The sequence below is a fragment of the Neovison vison genome, chromosome 2 (assembly GCF_020171115.1).
Source record: "Neovison vison isolate M4711 chromosome 2, ASM_NN_V1, whole genome shotgun sequence".
Classification (NCBI taxonomy): domain Eukaryota; kingdom Metazoa; phylum Chordata; class Mammalia; order Carnivora; family Mustelidae; genus Neogale; species Neogale vison.
In genome coordinates this window covers 31,370,047-31,387,220 of record NC_058092.1, presented here as the reverse complement: position 1 = coordinate 31,387,220, position 17,174 = coordinate 31,370,047, and the positions used below count along the sequence as shown (strand labels likewise).

Sequence of the window (17,174 nt, the reverse complement as noted above, 5' to 3'; positions counted from 1 at the left end):
AATCCTCCCAAGAGTAGTTGTCCTCACCCACTAAGATTAGGTTGCCATAGGGCTCCAGGATCATTTCTTTGTACAGGGCCCTTTGTGTGGGATCTATTTGCCCCCTCTCCTCCTTGGTGAAGTCCATGGCCACATCCTTGAATGTAACAGGTTCCTAAAACACCAACAGTAATTCCTCTTAATCATTTACACCAGTGTTTGTGGTACAAAGGGTAAATTTGGGAACACTAATAAAAGTAGACAGAATAGAGAACACTTCAGAGTTCTGGCCCAAGCTGTAAGGGTAATTAAAGAATTAAAATATTTAAAAAGATGCATATTATCTTATGCAGAGCCTCACTAACCCTAATAATATGAAGAGCTCTTAAAAGCATATGCAACTGATGTATCATTGAACACTGCATCAAAAACTAAGGATGTACTATATGCTGGATATTTGAACATAATTAGAAAATTAAATTTTAAAAAAAGCAATTAGAAGATAAATTCCCCCAGTTAAAAATGGACAAGTGAGGGGCACCTGGGTGGCTCAGTCAGTTGGGTGTCAGACTCTTGATTTTGGCTAAGGTCATGATCTCAGGTTTATGGGATCGAGCCCCGTGGCAGGCTCTGCACTCAGTGCTGAGTCTACTTGAGATTCTCTCTCTCCCTCTGTCCCTCTACCCACTCTCTAAATAAATAAATAAATAAATAAAATCCTTTAAAATTGGACAAGTGAAAAATTATCTGAATGAATAATTCCTAGATGAGAAATAAATGCCTCACAAATATTCAAAGAAATGGACATTCAGATAACATGATACTATTTTCCCCTACCCATCATGTAAAGATTAAGACTTATAATACCCTTTGTTAGTGAAAGTGTGAGGAAACAGGACCCTTCTATACTGATGGGAAGAGTATAAATTGGTAAAAACATTTTTGGATAACAGTTTGGCAGTATTTATCAAACATCCTTTGATCTAACACTTCCAATTCTAGAATTTCATCCTCATTAAGATAACTAATGACTTCCTTGTTGATAAATCCAATAGAAAGTTTTCAATCCTTTTTATGCTTGATTTCTTGGTATTATTTGGCCCCACTAACTACATAGTTTTCCTCAAAACTCTACTCCTAGAATCTGGTTATCATAGTAACAGTTTTTTCCTTACCTCACTGATCACTCTCAAGTTCCTTCTCTACTCATCAATGTTGGGGTTCCCTGAGTTGGCTCCCAGGTCCTCTTCTCACTCTCTTTTTATGATCTCATCTACACTGCTAGCCTCAAATGCCATCCAAATGCTGGTAACTCTTTTTTTTTTAGTATTTTATTTATTTGTCAGAAAGAGAGTGTGCGTACATGCAGGGGGAGTGATAGGCAGAGGGAGAAGCAGGTTCCCCGCTGAGGAAGGAGCCAATGTGGGATTTGATCCCAAAGGCAGACACTTAACTGACTGAGCCACCCTGGCATCCCCAAATGCTGGCAGCTCTTAAATGCACTTTGGCAGCCAAGACCTCTACCCAGACCTAGAGTTCTAGACCCCACTACCTACTTGATGAACATTCAGTATGAAGTATATCAAATGAAATAAAAATCAACTCAGATGTTTCAAAGCCATCTATACCAACCTGCTCAATTCTGACTTTATCTCCCTTTCCAAACCTGCTTATCTCCCAATGTTCCCTAACTCAGGAAACCACACCTTCAACCACTCTGATGTTCATGTCAGCAAAATAAGCATCATCATTTATTTTCTCTGTGTCATCACTCATACCTCCTCCATCACTAAGCCTTCCTAAAGATCTCTTTTTTCTCCACTGCCACCACTATTCTGAGCCACTATCCCACCTCTACCTCCTCATTGATCTATACCATTTTGCCTTCCTGCAACATAACCTCTACTCTGGCCCCTCCTTTTGTGACCAGTCCTTAAATATCTGTGTTCCTCAAGGCTCTTCTCTAGTTACCTTCTTTTTCTTCTCATCACATATCAGCTGGATAATCTCAACAAAGGCCTTGACTTTAATGACCACATACAAACTCATAAATCTGTATCTTCAACCTGGATCTGTCTCAGATCTCCCTCCACAAACACACACATACACATCTCCATCTCCTCTGCTACTTATCTCATTGAAGAGTATCACCATCATCCAGCTGCTTCAAACTTGTGTTTCAGCCTTAACTACTAACACAGACACATAGTCTTTTTCTAGAACATGAGGACTCCCAAACTCAAACTTCCCTTTTCCACTTTTTGTTTTCTTGTTTTCATTACAGTTTTTGTATTTTATTGTTAAAAATTAACATATATATATATAATCAGAAAAATGAACAGTTTCATAGCCAGAGGGTGGAAATGCCAATTCACCATCCATGTATAAATAAAGGAGAGAGAAGGCATTTTTGAACAATCTTTTTACAGAGTGAAAAAAAATAAAATATCAAGGTCTGACAAACTCTCAGAGGTGGGAAAAATCAAGGGATTTTCACCTAAATGCTCTGTTTTAGCCACGAGCACAAATAGACTAGGGAGTTCTGGGAATCCAAGATGTTTGGATGGATCCAAGCATAGTTTTATTTTTCTTCTTGCCAGAATCTTGTACAGCCCAACAATGAGGTCAGTAACAAAAGCTCTCTAGGAAAGAGTTTATATTTGCCCAGTACTGGAAATAATTTTATCTTCTACTCATCATCCTACTTCCACTTAAAGGAGGGAACAAAATAATTCATGAAACCCAGATTACATGCGCCCTGATATATTACAGTCAAAACTCCTTTGTTTTATTCCCTTATTTCCAGAGCAGACCATTGCACACTTCTTGCCACCTTGACCTACACATCAGCTCTTTTAAGGGGCCTCACATAATACTGGCAAAGAAACCCCTACTTCCTCTCTTCCTGTAGCTTTAAGTAGTTTGGGGTTTCTCAGATGAGAAAGGCATAGGCTTGGGAAAGGGAGATAAGATGGAATGGCAGAACTAAGTAGGACAAAATGAGGATTTCATGTAGGACATAAGAAAAACAGTTGAGCTGGCAAGTCCTATGATTAAATACCTAAAGAATTTCCTGCATGGCTGTCAAACTGATTTTTGAGGACAATTCTGAAAGAATGAGGTTCCAGAAATTTTTGGAACTGCAAGAGTGAAACCACCATGTAGCCTCCCGAAATACTTGGGGAGTGTTGAAGAAGATACTCAGGGACACTTGTTAAAGATGGCAAGGTGGACTTTATTCAGGACCATCGCAATAGGTATATGGACCACTGTAATGGGATTTTAGTCAGGTAGGGAGATTGGGCTCAACTGTGAATACAGCATGGCAAGTGGGAATTTATAGCAAAGGAGTGGGGAGGGGAGGAATGGTCAATTGATGGAAAATTACTAAGAGAAAACATCACAGGTAAGGAGGGTTCTGGCTAAATCCACCTAAAAGGAGTCCTTTCTTTTTAAAAGGTATTTATTTATTTATTTGAGAGTGAACATGCATGTGTGAGGAAGGAGAAGGAGGGAGTGCGTGCGTGTGTGAGCAAGAGCAGGGAAAGGGACAGAGGGAGAGGGAGAAGCAGACTCCCTGCTGAGCACAGAGCCCAACGTGGGGCTCTATCGCAGGACCCTGAGATCGTGGCTGGAGTGGAAGGCAGCCCCTTGACCTAACAGGAGTCTTGCTGAAGAAAGGCCAGGGTGATCAGACCTCACCTGATGGACTGTAGAGGGTGAAGAACTAGATCAGGTATCGGGGGTAGCAAATTCTGGTTAAATTGACTTAATGAGATTCTTGCTAAACCTAGATTTTATAAGAAAACAGAAGAGAAGGCCTAGGAGAAAGTTTGGGACCCTGACTAAAGTTTGGTGAAGCAAAGGACTTTTGTCAGTAGACATTATTTAATTCAGTTCCTTAAATTCTAATATTCTTGTTCAAAAAAGTACTATCATTCACTTATAGTCAATACACAATACGTTCTTCAAAAATGGCTAATGGAAGAAAAACAATGCAGAGTTGTAAATCAGCTTAAACTTGAAAAGGCTTGATTTCCAAATTCAGGTCCAGGTTGTTTTGTCACTGCTCAAGAAGGCATAAAGGTTTTTGACATTATCGAGGAACACTGTGGACAGCAATAAAAACTCTAGCCTGAATAAAAACTCTAGCAATAAAAACTCACCCTTTTAAGGGAATATGTGTAACTTACATAATGTCACATTCCAGAGTGAAGTCCCTAAGCAGAGAAACTTGCTCTTTTCAACTTGATTAATGCTCCCTGTGCTGTCACAGGAACAATTCCAGGTACCCCAAGAGCTAAACCTGTATCAATTTCTTACAAGAAAACAAATATAGACCCAAAAACTCACTCCCCCAAAGCTGCAAAGTATCAGGACACCCTATTTATTAAAATCCTATAGAGATGGTGCCCCTGTGGACACAGTCACATCTTATGTAGATGCACCAATGAAAAAGAACAGGAATATTTGAAGTGCAAATGTTTTATTTACCAACTTATTTCAATACTTATTCTCCCCAACTGAATACTTATTGTAATACAGAATACAACTGCTTTTCCCTCGCAAATCATGTCTTAAATTGTTTGTTTTGCTGTTTACATACATAAGGAAAACATCTCTGTAACAAGTTTTATAACTAAAAAGGAGACAGATCAATAACATTGTCTTGCCCATTAAAAGTGCCAGCAAATGGATAAAAGTATTACTGAAATGCATATTTCATATTAAACCACATTTTTTTCACTTGCATGTTGTTAGGATTGGAAGAAAAAATGATAGGTATCTCATTCTTGATATAATTTAATGTAATAAACATTTTATACTCACACTTGTGTAATTCTATAATATTATAAAAATAAAAATCAGAGATAATAAGTATAATTTTCATTGATTCCTTGACTAATTTATGCTTACTTTCTAAGCGCTGTTATTTATAAATGTTTTCTGTGACCTTTTTCTGTAAAAATTTTATTATCATTTCTAAAACATGGTGGCACTGATTCTTTTTTGTGGGACTCTACTCTTCCAAATCCATTCAAATTGGCGGATTTCTCCCCATGAATTCTGTTTTAATAACATTTATCTAATATTTAAGGCTTTGTCGTATTCAACATGAATATTATGTATGAATTTTCTGATGTACGATAAGATTTGACTTCTGGGAAAAGGCTTTCCCACATCTGTTACATTCATAGGGTTTCTCTCCTGTATGAGTTATCTGATGTCTAAGCAGATGAGACTTCTTGATGAAGGCTTTGCCACATTCGATGCACCCATATGGTTTCTCTCCTGTATGAATTCTCTGATGTGTAACAAGCACAGATGTGTTACCAAAGGCTTTGCCACATACAATACATTGGTAGGGTTTCTCTCCTGTATGAAATCGAGAATGTTTATAAAGGGATGAGCTATACCTGAAGGTTTTCCCACATTCCTTACATTCAAATGAGTTCTCAAGTGTATGGGATTTCACATGCTGGGTAAAGGAGGAGTTCCAAGTGAATGACTTCCCACACTGATGGCATTCGTAAGGTTTCTCTCCCGTGTGGAGTCTCTGATGGACCACCAGTTGTGCTTTATGCATAAATGCTTTCCCACAGTCATTGCACACAAAAGGTCTCTCTCCGTTATGGATTTTCTGATGAGTTGCAAGGTGTGCCTTCCTGCTATAGGCTTTCCCACAGTCACTGCATTCAAAAGGTTTTTTTCTTGTATGATTTTTTTCATGTCTAATGAAATGAAATTTCTTTTTGAAGGCTTTCCCACATTCAGTGCATTCATATGAGTTTTTTCCAGTATAAAATCTATCGTAACTAAGTAAGTCTAAAGTAGGTTGCAAACTCTTCCCATATAATTTACATTTATATGATTTTTTTCTTGTAGGATTAAGACTTGTGCTCATGTTATAACCATGGAGTCTGTCCATAGTCAGAATTTTATTGAATGTGAACAAAACTGAATTCAAAAAGTTGTCTTTGCTTTCCTGGTGCTTCTCTGATTCATCAACAAGTAGGCAATCAGCTTCTAAAAAGGAGTACAATAAAATATGTCTAGTTAATTTTTTCCAGGCCAGTTATAGAAAGAAACATTATTTCAAATCCAGTATCTAATTATGAAACAAATCCTATATTTGCTTTGCTTTTGAGCTTTAAGAATAAAACTGCTGAAGAGGAAATGGGAGCAGATGAATGACATTAAAGAGAACAGATGGCTTAACTTGGGACCTATGAAAAGACCGTGAAATAGGCACAAATTACATTGAACAGGGTACAGACATCGAGGCATGGTTACCTCACATGAAGACAGCCCACTGAGGAGATATGACCAGTGGATGAGGTGACCCAAGGAACAAGACACTGGGGAGCTAAGGGAAGATATCAGAGGAAAAACTAGATCTGGAGATGGCAGGTCTAGAGTCCCCATTACTCCAGTCCTAGGTTACCCTGGTGGAAGGGCTCCCCATTTCCCTCATTCACATCTCTTTTTCCTCTTCATCACCTGGCACAATGGCAGTTGCCTTCAGGAACATTCTTATGTGTCCAGTCCTCTAACTTCATCCATATCACAGGTGAGACGGGCCTGCAGCTACCACCGCTGGGATATATTCTCCCATGTTCTTGTAAGCCGAGCCACGGATTCTGCCCGTTTGCTATTATTGCTTTTATTCTGGCTGCATTTCTTTTTTTTTTAGGGCGAAGCCCTATATATGACCATTTGTTATATTTGTATTTGACAAGTACTGTTTTTACATTTTCTTTCAATCTACATAAAAATTTAATCCCCAGAAAGCTGGTGAAGTCACTTTTTTTTATCCTGAAATCACATTTTTTTTTTCATTCCTATCCTCAAAACCCTAAAATCTCCAATCCATTTCTCCATTAAAAAGGGGGCACCTGCTGGCTCAGAGGAGCATGAGGCTCTTGATCTCGAGGTCATGAGCTCAAGCCCCACACTGGGTGCAGAGATTGCTTAAATTAAAAGAAAGAAAGAAAGAAAACTCAGGAAAAGGGGCTATATTGCCATTCCTAAGGTTCCCTCCTTGTGGAATGTTAGTACCACACCCCAAATTCTTCCTTCATGCCTCATTCTTCTCTGTGGAGCTGCCCCGAGTACTGGGCTACAGCCATTAGTACACATCACTTTATAGGGATTAGAGTTCCTGTCTTTTTTCCTTTCTACTTCAACTAATGGGAAGCAGTATCCTGTGTTACCTCAACTAGCAGTAACCAACTGAAAAATGCAAGGCACTCAGCCTGGTGAACAAAACTATACATTATAATGAATTCGCTCATGGTATCTAAGCATGCATTCTTCTCGTCCTGAACAAATACCTTCTGTTCTAAGAATTCTAGACTCTAAATAACTACAATAGTTTGCTCATTTCTCTTTCCCCACCTTAACATCCCCTACCACATCCTATCTAGTCCTTAGATATTCTTTAGGGAAGAACCATTGTTTCATGATCTCAAAAAAAGACTCCTCTAATCTTCATATACTTTTAATTTTAAGCTCCATTTTCTCTGTATTTCCAAGATAGTCACCACTGCTCCCCAATACCATTCATTCTGACAATTAACTAGAACAGCAATGTTACTGTGCACTGAACAAATATTCCACACTCCTAAAACTTTAAAATGTTTTATATGGTTGTTTTGCCTTTTACACACCGAAAAACATGGCAATGGGTTGTTTTTTGTTTTTGTTTTTTGCTTTCTTTGAATCTTTCTCAGGAAACATAAAAAAGCCTCACTGAAAGAATAAGAAACACTGCCCACAATGCCTGACTTTACAACAGTGAATTAACAAAATGTTCACTAAATATCCATTGTGTGCTCAGCAATGGTAGAACAATAAAAAATGGTACAGGACTTTTTCTTCAGGGCATTATCATAAAAAATATGCTTTATAAGCCATAGGGTTAAAAAAAACCACAAAACTGGGACGCTTGGGTGGCGCAGTTGGTTGGACGACTGCCTCCGGCTCAGGGCGTGATCCTGGAGTCCCGGGATCGAGTCCCACATCAGGCTCCCAGCTCCATGGGGAGTCTGCTTCGCTCTCTGACCTTCTCCTCGCTCATTCTCTCTCTCACTCTCTCTCTCTCTCAAATAAATAAAATAAAATCTTGAAAAAAAAAAAAACCACAAAACTAAGAGAATATATGTCAAGTTTTCACGGTGGAGTCATAAGAGAGCTAGGATGGGAGTTCCAAGAAGATAGAGAGCAACTAGGCTGGAGTTACCATGAAAGAGGAGAATAAATGAATTCAGACTTACTGGCATGCTGGGCTTAGTTAGGCAGAGCACATCAGCTTCCAAAGAACTGAGGCACAGAAGAAAATCATGTACAAAGTTCACTAAAGAGCCCAACTGTCACGGCATAGGGAAAAGATGGACCATGCTGGGCAAATAAAATGGGATCACATTAAAGAGGGCCTTAAAAGCCTTTTAAATATCACAGTACAAGTTATGAAGAAATAATCTGTGTTTATCTGTCAGGAGAGTGACAAGGAAAATGTAATGATTTGGATACATCTTGCAGGAACATCTAAGATAAACCAGAAAATAGGATGAAATTGGCAATATAGAATCATGAACAGCCTAGACACAGTATTGGGAGTTCAAATTCACTTGGTTCATTAGGTTATTTGCTATGTCATTCAAATTTGGAGTCCTAGGGGATCTAAAAATACACTTAATTGGTGTCTCAATCATTTAAAGTCTTTTATGGGCTCTGTGAAAAAAGGAAATTTTATTTTAAATCAGCCTTGAATGAACTAATAATTGAAATCACAGGTAATAAGTCATAATAGTATTTAAGGAGACACTCTTGAGAGAAAAAAGCTAAGCTGCTTACCACAGTGTTGTGGAGATGGCCAAGCAGCAGGCCAGCCATTATCCTTTATTACAACGTAAACAGAAAGGTGAAGGCTAAAGAATACGACATAGTGGTTACTATGAGCAAACAGAGATGGAGGCCAGGTGGGAAAAACGGGGAGCTGGAGAACGGGGAGTTGGGAAAATGGGGATGGGGAGTTGGGAGACACACAGATGCCACAGATAGGACAAAGAAAATCAAATTAGTTCTTCAGAGGGATGCGGTTTCTGAAGGAGTTGCCATGAGAGAAGTTGTGAAGATGGACAGGAAAGCAAGCAGCCATGGTGGAGAAGCAGTAAGTGAGGGTGAGGACAGATTAGCAAGGAACCAACTCAAAGGAAGCTGGGGAACTTCCCAACGATGTCAGTATGACCAGGCGAAGCAGAGGGCTGCACGACAAGGTTAATACTGCCAGTTAGCAGTGAGAGTGCAGACGAGCAAGGTGGCACGCACAGGTGGGGGTATGCCACAAGAAAAGGAAGAGGTTTTTTTGAAAAGCGGAAATGATTAGAAAGAGCATAATGTTACCAAAAGTTTTTAAATAAATCAACCAACATATACTGAACACATACTCTATATCAACTATTTGAAAGATTTTATGTGGATTAACTCATATGATCTTTAAAAGAAACTTGAAGTGAGGATTAATATTATATCTGTTTTATAAATAAAGTTGTGCTACAAAATAATTAGGTTAGAGAATGACTGATGGAGTAAGACTTTAAATCCACACAATCTGAGTACCTTGTAAGAACTAGATATATGGAAGAGATGTGTGCCCATGCCAACGATAAAAGAATGAAGATTTTAGGAATTAAGAGCACAAAGCAAGGGCCTCCATGGAACAGGCAGTGCAGGGGGCCAGGGCAGAGAGGAGAGGGACCTCCCTCCAGACAAAAGCTGAGCAAAGAGAAAGAGAGCAAGGGGGTCAAGGTGTCATCTGGGGATCTGACGATGTTATGTCAAGGGCCCCAAAGCTGTGTGGCTTTTAAGAAGGCCTTCCTCTAAGAGCTGCTTCCAAGCTACCTGTCCCTCACTGAACTGAATCTCAACTCCAAAGACTTCCATCTGCCTGGTTTTCTTTCACTCACCTGGACAGCACAAGCGTGGGTTCTCTCCCTCCCCCAGCCATGGCTCTTGTCCTTGCTCTGCCTTGAAGATGCCTTTTGTTTTGGTACCGGGGCCCCCTGTTCATGGGAAACAACACAGAACTGGAGACAAAGTGCTGGAGACAAATGACTACCTCACAGTTCAGGCTGCCTCTGAGTCTCAGGGCCTGGAAAGGATGACAGACAGGCTTTCGAACAGAAAAGACCCTTCTCCTCCACCTGGGAGCTAGAAGCATAAACACTCTATCTGTTTATGCGTCATCTCAAAGGGGATGAAGAATCTGTGACCACTAACGTTCAGGGCCAAACTTAGGAATGCTTCAGAACGTCCACAGCTTCCACAAGTCCTAGAGGAAGGGCACTAAGAGTATATTCTTAGTTCCACTGAGGAGTCACCACCCACTGTCCTTACCCACTGAGATGAGGTTTCTAAAGTTCTCCAACATCACATTCCAATACAAGGTTCTCTGATCACAGTCAAGCAGCTGCCACTCCTCTGGGGTGAAGTCCACAGCCACATCCTGGAATGTCATTGATCCCTGTAACAGCACATTCATCTTCAAACTAAAGTGTGCATCATCTGGGGACTTGCAAGAGAATCAAGGCAGCCTCTTATGATCATATCATATTCATTGTTGAGTTTTCAGAAAATATAACTACGGTATGCTTGACTCAGAATTATATTTTGTGATAGAAACAAAAATCATATTAAAAATATTCACTAGTGTCAGGACAGTTCAATCGGGTACAGAATAGTCTTTTTAACAAATGGTGGTGTGACAGCTAAACATCCACATGCAAAAAAATGAGCTGGACTCCCTTCATGCCCACACAAACACCTTATATCATATGGAAAAATGAACTAAAAATGGATCAGAGACCTAAATGCAAGAGCTAAAACTATAAAATTCTTAGAATACATAGAAGTAAATCTTTCTGACCTTCGATTAGGCAGTGGTTTCTTAGATATGACAAGAAGTGTAAGTGACCAAAGGAAAAAAATAGATAAAATGGAAATCATCAAAATTTAAATTCTGTGCTTCAAAAGACACCATCAAGAAAATGAAAGATGGGGTGCCTGGGTGGTTCAGTCATTAAGTGTCTGCCTTCAGTTCAGGTCATGGTCCCGCGGTCCTGGGATCAAGTCCCGCTTTGGGCTCCCTGGTTGGCAGGAAGCCTGCTTCTCCCTCTCCCACTCCCCCTGCTTGCGTTCCCTCTCTCGCTGTGTCTCTCTCTGTCAAATAAATAAATAAAATCTTAAAAAAAAAAAGAAAGAAAATGAAAGACAACCCACAGAATGGGATAAAATATGTGCAAATCATACACCTTGATAAGAAACTTGTATCTAGAATATAAAAAGAATTCTTACAACCCAACTTAAAAATGGACAAAGAGGGGCGCCTGGGTGGCTCAGTGGGTTAAGCCGCTGCCTTCGGCTCAGGTCATGATCTCAGGGTCCTGGGATCGAGCCTCACATCGGGCTCTCTGCTCAGCAGGGAGCCTGCTTCCCCCTCTTTCTCTGCCTGCCTCTCTGCCTACTTGTGATCTAATTCTCAGTCAAACAAATAAATAAAATCTTTAAAAAAAAAAATGGACAAAGAATTTGGAGAGGCTTTCTCCAAAGACACACATGGTCCACAAGCCACGAAAAGATGATCAACAGCATTAGTAAATACAAATAAAAATTAAATGAGATATCACTTCGCACCCACTACGATGGTTAAAATCAAAGATAGACGATGATAAGAAGTGACAAAGATGTGGAAAAACTGGAACTCTCATATATTGCTACTGGGGTTGTAAAATGATGCAACAACTATGGAAAACTATGACCCAGCAATTCCTCCTAAGTATATACCCAAGAAAACCGAAAATATATGCCTACATAAAAACCTATACACAAATCTTCACAAGAAGTATTCACCCAAGAATGAAAACAGTAAGTACCCATTAGCTGATGAATAGATGGATAAACAAAATGAGGTATATCCATATAATGCAATATTTTTTGGCATACATGTAACATTGATGACCCTTGAAAAAGGTGGAAGAAGCTAGTCAAAGAAAATCACACACTGTATTGTCTTAGCTATATTAATTGTTCAGAAAAGGCAAATCCATAGAAACAGAAAACAAATTAGGGCTGGGAGATGAGAGGAATGGGGAATGACTGCTAATATGGGGTTTCTTTTAAGGTAATGAAAATATTCTAAAGTTAGATAATGGAGACAGTTTCAGTGACTAGACTGAAGACCACTGAGTTGTACATATTTTAAATGGGTCAATCTGTAATACCTGAATTATGTCTCAATAAAATAATTTAAAATACTGCTAATATGTCCTTCACTCACTCACTCATAAAATGTTTAATAAGGACCTACCAGACACTGTAGTAGTGATACAAAAAAGACTAAAGACTAAAGGTATTACTGGTCTCAGAGATCTTACAATATATTAGACGCAACAAAGTAAAAATATAGGTTAGAAGGCTAACATGTCAGACTCACATGACCATAATTAAATAGAAAATAAGGACTCTTTTTTACATGATAAAATATATCCTCTCAACTGTAAGGCCAAAATCATGGTTAACTAACTTAAGCTGAAATTTAAAAAGCATGTAGCTACATACATATTACAAAGAGATAGTTAAGACCATATAGAACAGGGGTCAGCAAACTACCCATACATTGGCCTGCTGTTTTGTAAATACAATGTTACTGGAACATTTACACCCATTCATTTACTTCAGCTGCAGAGTTGAGTAGTTGCACAGAGTCTGTATGGTTTCTAAGATTAAAATATTTCCATCTGGCCCTTTAAAAAGTTAGGAGACTAGCTAGGGTTTGTCCTATGAATGCATAGATAGTTCAGTATTAAAAAGTGTATTAGAAATTCTCTAAATTGAGGTACTAAAGATGACAAAATATATTATTTTATCAACAGGTATTTTTAAAAACACACAAGGGGAAAAGTTTTCAACTTGTGAAATTTTTTTTTTTAAAAGATTTTATTTATTTATTTGACAGAGAGAAATCACAAGTAGACAGAGAGGCAGGCAGAGAGAGAGAGAGAGGGAAGCAGGCTCCCTGCTGAGCAGAGAGCCCGATGTGGGACTCGATCCCAGGACCCTGAAATCATGACCTGAGCCGAAGGCAGCGGCTTAACCCACTGAGCCACCCAGGCGCCCTCAACTTGTGAAATTTTAACAAGCTAAAATTTCTTTTATTTTAACAAGCTAAAAGTCTTTAACTTGATTAAAAACAACAACAACAAAAACAAAAACAAAAAAACCCCCCACTATCTACTAAAATACAAGAGGAAACAATGAAACCCTGGAACCATCCCATTAAAATTGGAACAAAAAAGATATTGGCTAGTAATTACATTGAAAATTATAGTTCCTAGCAATCCTGTCCATTGCAATAAGACAAGAAAAAAAATTGAAGACATACATATTGACCAGTAAGGCATAATACTCCATTTGAAGAATATATGACTGTCTACTTAAAAAATCTAAAAACCAACTAAAAAATTCTTGTACTTAATAAGACTCCTGTAAGTTGACATAAAGTCAAATAGATAAATGCACATTTCCCAAACACCAAAATAGCCAATTAGAATATATAATGAAAAAAGATCCATCCCATTCTCAAGAGCAACCTAAATCATATGTAAGAATAAACATTACAAGAAATGTACAAGAATTAAAATAATAAACCTATAAAAATGTAAAGAAGGGGGAAAAAAAAAATGTAAAGAAGGGGGGACACCTGGGTGGCTCAGTGGGTTAAGCCTCTGCCTTTAGCTCAGGTCATGATCTCAGGGTCCTGGGATCGAGCCCCGCATCTGGCTCTCTGCTCAGTAGGGAGCCTGCTTCCCCCTCTCTCTGCCTGCTGCTCTGCCTATTTGTGATCTCTCTCTGTCAAATAAATAAATAAAATCTTTAAAAAAATGTAAAGAAGAATATGTATTCTGTGTTCAATAAGAAAAATTGAACACAGAATACATTACTGAAGTTAGGAATTCTATACAAGTCAGTGTAAAAGTATACTGCAATCACAATTAAAACACCTTATAGGGGCGCCTGGGTGGCTCAGTGGGTTAAAGCCTCTGCCTTCCACTCAGGTCATGATCCCGGAGTCCTGGGATCGAGCCCTGCATCAGGCTCCCTGCTCATTGGGGAGTCTGCTTCCCCCTCTCTCTCTCCCTGCCTCTCTGCCTACTTGTGATCTCTGTCTATCAAATAAATAAATAAAATCCTAAAAAAAAGAAAAATTAAAAAAAAAACACCTTATATACTCCTTTATAGAGTCTGACAAGTTGATTCTAAAATTCACATGGAAGAGAAAATGCTCAGGAGTACCAGGAGACTCTGGAAAAGGGTACAAGGTTTACTTATGGTTACAGAAGAATATTAGAAAGGCTATGTACTTGAACTTACAAATTGAGTTCATATAGTCCTGCTTACTGGCACTATGTTCTCTACTTACTATGGGAAACACCCTAAGAAAGTCATAGGAAATGTGATGTTATATTTATCACAGGGTTGTTGCTGTGAATGTTATTTCTAACATTATCTCTATGAAAATCCATTACAGTATTTTTTTTTCAGAGAACTGAATCAGGAATATATTTACTTATCTGAGGAATTATTTTGCTTCATCCTCACAGATAATACCAATACTTTAACTGGCTGGCTAGCCATTTTCTATGATTGCTATAAGGACTGGGTATACATATGCAGCTCAAATTTATTCCAATTACGTGCAGACCCTGTGACCTGGATATCAACTTACCAATTTTCTAAATTTTTTTGGACTTGACCTATTCAATCCACATTTTCCCTATCTATACATTTCCTTTTTATATGGATTTTCGAGAGATTTAAGTGACTGAATAAATGGATACCTTACCTGGAAGTTGATCATTTTCTGCAGCTCTTACACAGAGATCTATGAATGTAAAAATGGGAAAAGAAAAATAGAAAGGTATAAAAAAACAAGAAGCAATGTAGAAAAGAAAAGAGCACTATCAGAACAGAAGGACTCACATTCCAGCTTCAGTAAATGTCACCCAGTGGGAGAATGATTCTAGATGTCAGAAAAATCCATATTTTATAAGCACCAAACTCTACTGGTGGTTCTGTTATGAATATATGAAGGTTAGACAAGTATGTTCTACATTTCTGTCCTGCTGATCTAACAGCAAGTTGTTAATCTTTGAATCAGTGACATTTTTTTCTCCCAAAATTTATCCCAAGAAAATTTAAATGAATTAAAAGACTAACTAAAAGCCTGGTCTCTAAAACTCTGGAATATCTGCTCTGAAACTGGGATAAGAGAACTCAAACTTAAGTTGGGTTTTCTTGAGAAGGTTGGACCCAGGAATTTTTTTTTTTTTTTTTTAAGCTGGAGCACCCTTCAGTTTAAAGTCTAAATCAGCCTCTCTCTCTCTCTCTCTCTCGATCTCTCTGGAAATTCGCCATCTCCTATGAGCCCAGTATCGGTTTTTAAAAATTCCAACCAGCAAAGCTGGGGCCATAGAAAGGCTAAAATATGCAAAGGGGACTCACAGCTTTATTTACAGACTTCCCTGGAAGATCTGCAGTTTCAACAGAGAACCTTAAAAAAAAAAAAAAAAAAAAAAAAAAAAACTACAAATAGAAATTTACTCAGCAGTCACTGCTCAAATATTTCAAAAGGAGAATAAATTCAACTCTTTGTTTTTTTTTTCCACAGGATGCTATCTTGCAAAAAAAAAAAAAAGAAGAATAAAATTTGGGGCACAGCATAAGGAATACAGTCAATGATACTGTAACTGTCATATAAGGGGTACAAATGGTAACCATACTTGTGGTGAAATCGGCATAATGTCAAATCACTAAGCTGTACATCTGAAACTAATGTAACACTGTGTGTCAACTATACTCAGAATTAGAGGAGGATGAGGAGGAGAAAGAGAAGGAAGAAAAACTGGTGAAAACTCATCTGGGTTTGAATCTCAGCTCTTCCACTTTCTAAACTGTCAGTCTAAAGCAAATAACAAACCCCCTATCTCAGCTTCAGTTAATTCACATGCAAAATGGAGAGAATACTTACTTCAGATTATTGTTGTGAAAATACACTAAAAAGAGAACATAGCAGTTTCTCTAGAAATGCTTTCTTCCTAGATCCCTTTGAATGGTTTAATATTACCTTTTGCAGGCTCTGGTAGGGCCAATGGTGTTCTTGTAACCAGGAAAGGTACAGCTGATGCACATACTCCTACACCGAGATCTCCTACAAGAGCAGCAATGCAAACCGAGCCTGCCCCAGCCCCACCCGGAATCTGGGAACCCACTGAGGGGTAGTCAGACCCTTCTCTTGCTCTCTCTGAACTACTCCAGAATCGGACAGGACTCACACACCCAAAAACCAAATCACGCACGTAGGAGCTATGAAGTATTATCTTCTGCTGGGTATGCCAATAAACTGGTCCCGCCCGTCCCTTACGTCCCCAGGCTCCACAGAGTCATACCTACCAGCCTTTCACCGCCAAGCTCCCAGCTTTGCTTGTAAGAGATCAGGTTACAGAGCTCTCCTAGAGACTCCGGGCGAACGCCGCGCGCTCACTTCATTCGGCGCAGGTTGGAAGATTACGAATACCGGCTGGCGACCCACTGCGCGTGTGCGGAAGTAACTGACGCCCAGGTTCCCAGGTCCCTCCGCGATGCAGGCTGTTCATAGTGGACTACATTTCCCATAAGGCCTGTGGAGGTCGTTTCCGGAAGGCATAGGAAGCCTCTGCCTCTTTGGGGGTTGGTATCTCTGTGGCTTCCCTGAGAGCTGCGCCCGTTTGTAAAAAAAGAGGTGTAAAAATCATTTTCGTTAAAAAATATAAAAGACATCAGGATTTTTAAAAACTGGAAAATCCAAATCAGCGGTGTAAGATAATAATCTACCCTTAGTTCAGTTTCTTCTAGCAATGCGCCAGCTTAGGTCCCAGCAAAGGAGATGAAGAGGACCCAAGAAAGAAGACTAAGAGATAATGAGTGAGACAGACTTAAATGCAGAAGAGTTTGGACGTGCAAAATCAGGAGAAGAAAATGTTTCAAGACGTGGAGAATGATACACTGTATAAATGCTAATGAGAAGTAGGATGATAACTAAGAATTGATCATTGGATTTAGCATTGTGGAAGTTGTGAAAATATGCCATTTTGGTCTAG

General features: G+C 39.0%; 1 protein-coding gene across 5 annotated transcripts; it reads right to left on the bottom strand.

Annotated features, from left to right (window-relative positions):
* Window positions 1–4,448: 4,448 nt before the first annotated feature.
* On the bottom strand, window positions 4,449–16,784 carry ZNF684 (zinc finger protein 684). 5 transcript variants are annotated; one of them, XM_044237935.1, is made up of 5 exons: window positions 16,485–16,784; window positions 14,882–14,920; window positions 10,378–10,552; window positions 9,948–10,043; window positions 4,449–6,006 (listed from the first exon to the last, which is right to left on the bottom strand). In XM_044237935.1, exons 2-5 carry the CDS (start codon window positions 14,894–14,896, stop codon window positions 5,102–5,104), a joined length of 1,191 nt encoding a protein of 396 aa, XP_044093870.1. In that variant the 5' UTR covers window positions 14,897–14,920; window positions 16,485–16,784; the 3' UTR covers window positions 4,449–5,101. The 5 variants fall into 5 exon arrangements, with proteins under 5 accessions (XP_044093870.1, XP_044093871.1, XP_044093869.1 ...); XM_044237936.1 differs by having other exon boundaries at window positions 10,378–10,545; XM_044237934.1 differs by having other exon boundaries at window positions 16,489–16,784.
* Window positions 16,785–17,174: the final 390 nt, after the last annotated feature.

What these genes read in the sequence shown, in the direction of transcription:
- ZNF684 (XM_044237935.1), bottom strand. An exon ending in TAGAAACCTCATCTCAGTGG is followed by an intron (nt 10,044 to 10,377) that starts GTAAGGACAGTG and finishes TCCCATGAACAG; the next exon opens with GGGGCCCCGGTACCAAAACA. An exon ending in CCCACGCTTGTGCTGTCCAG is followed by an intron (nt 6,007 to 9,947) that starts GTGAGTGAAAGA and finishes ACTCCTTTTTAG; the next exon opens with AAGCTGATTGCCTACTTGTT.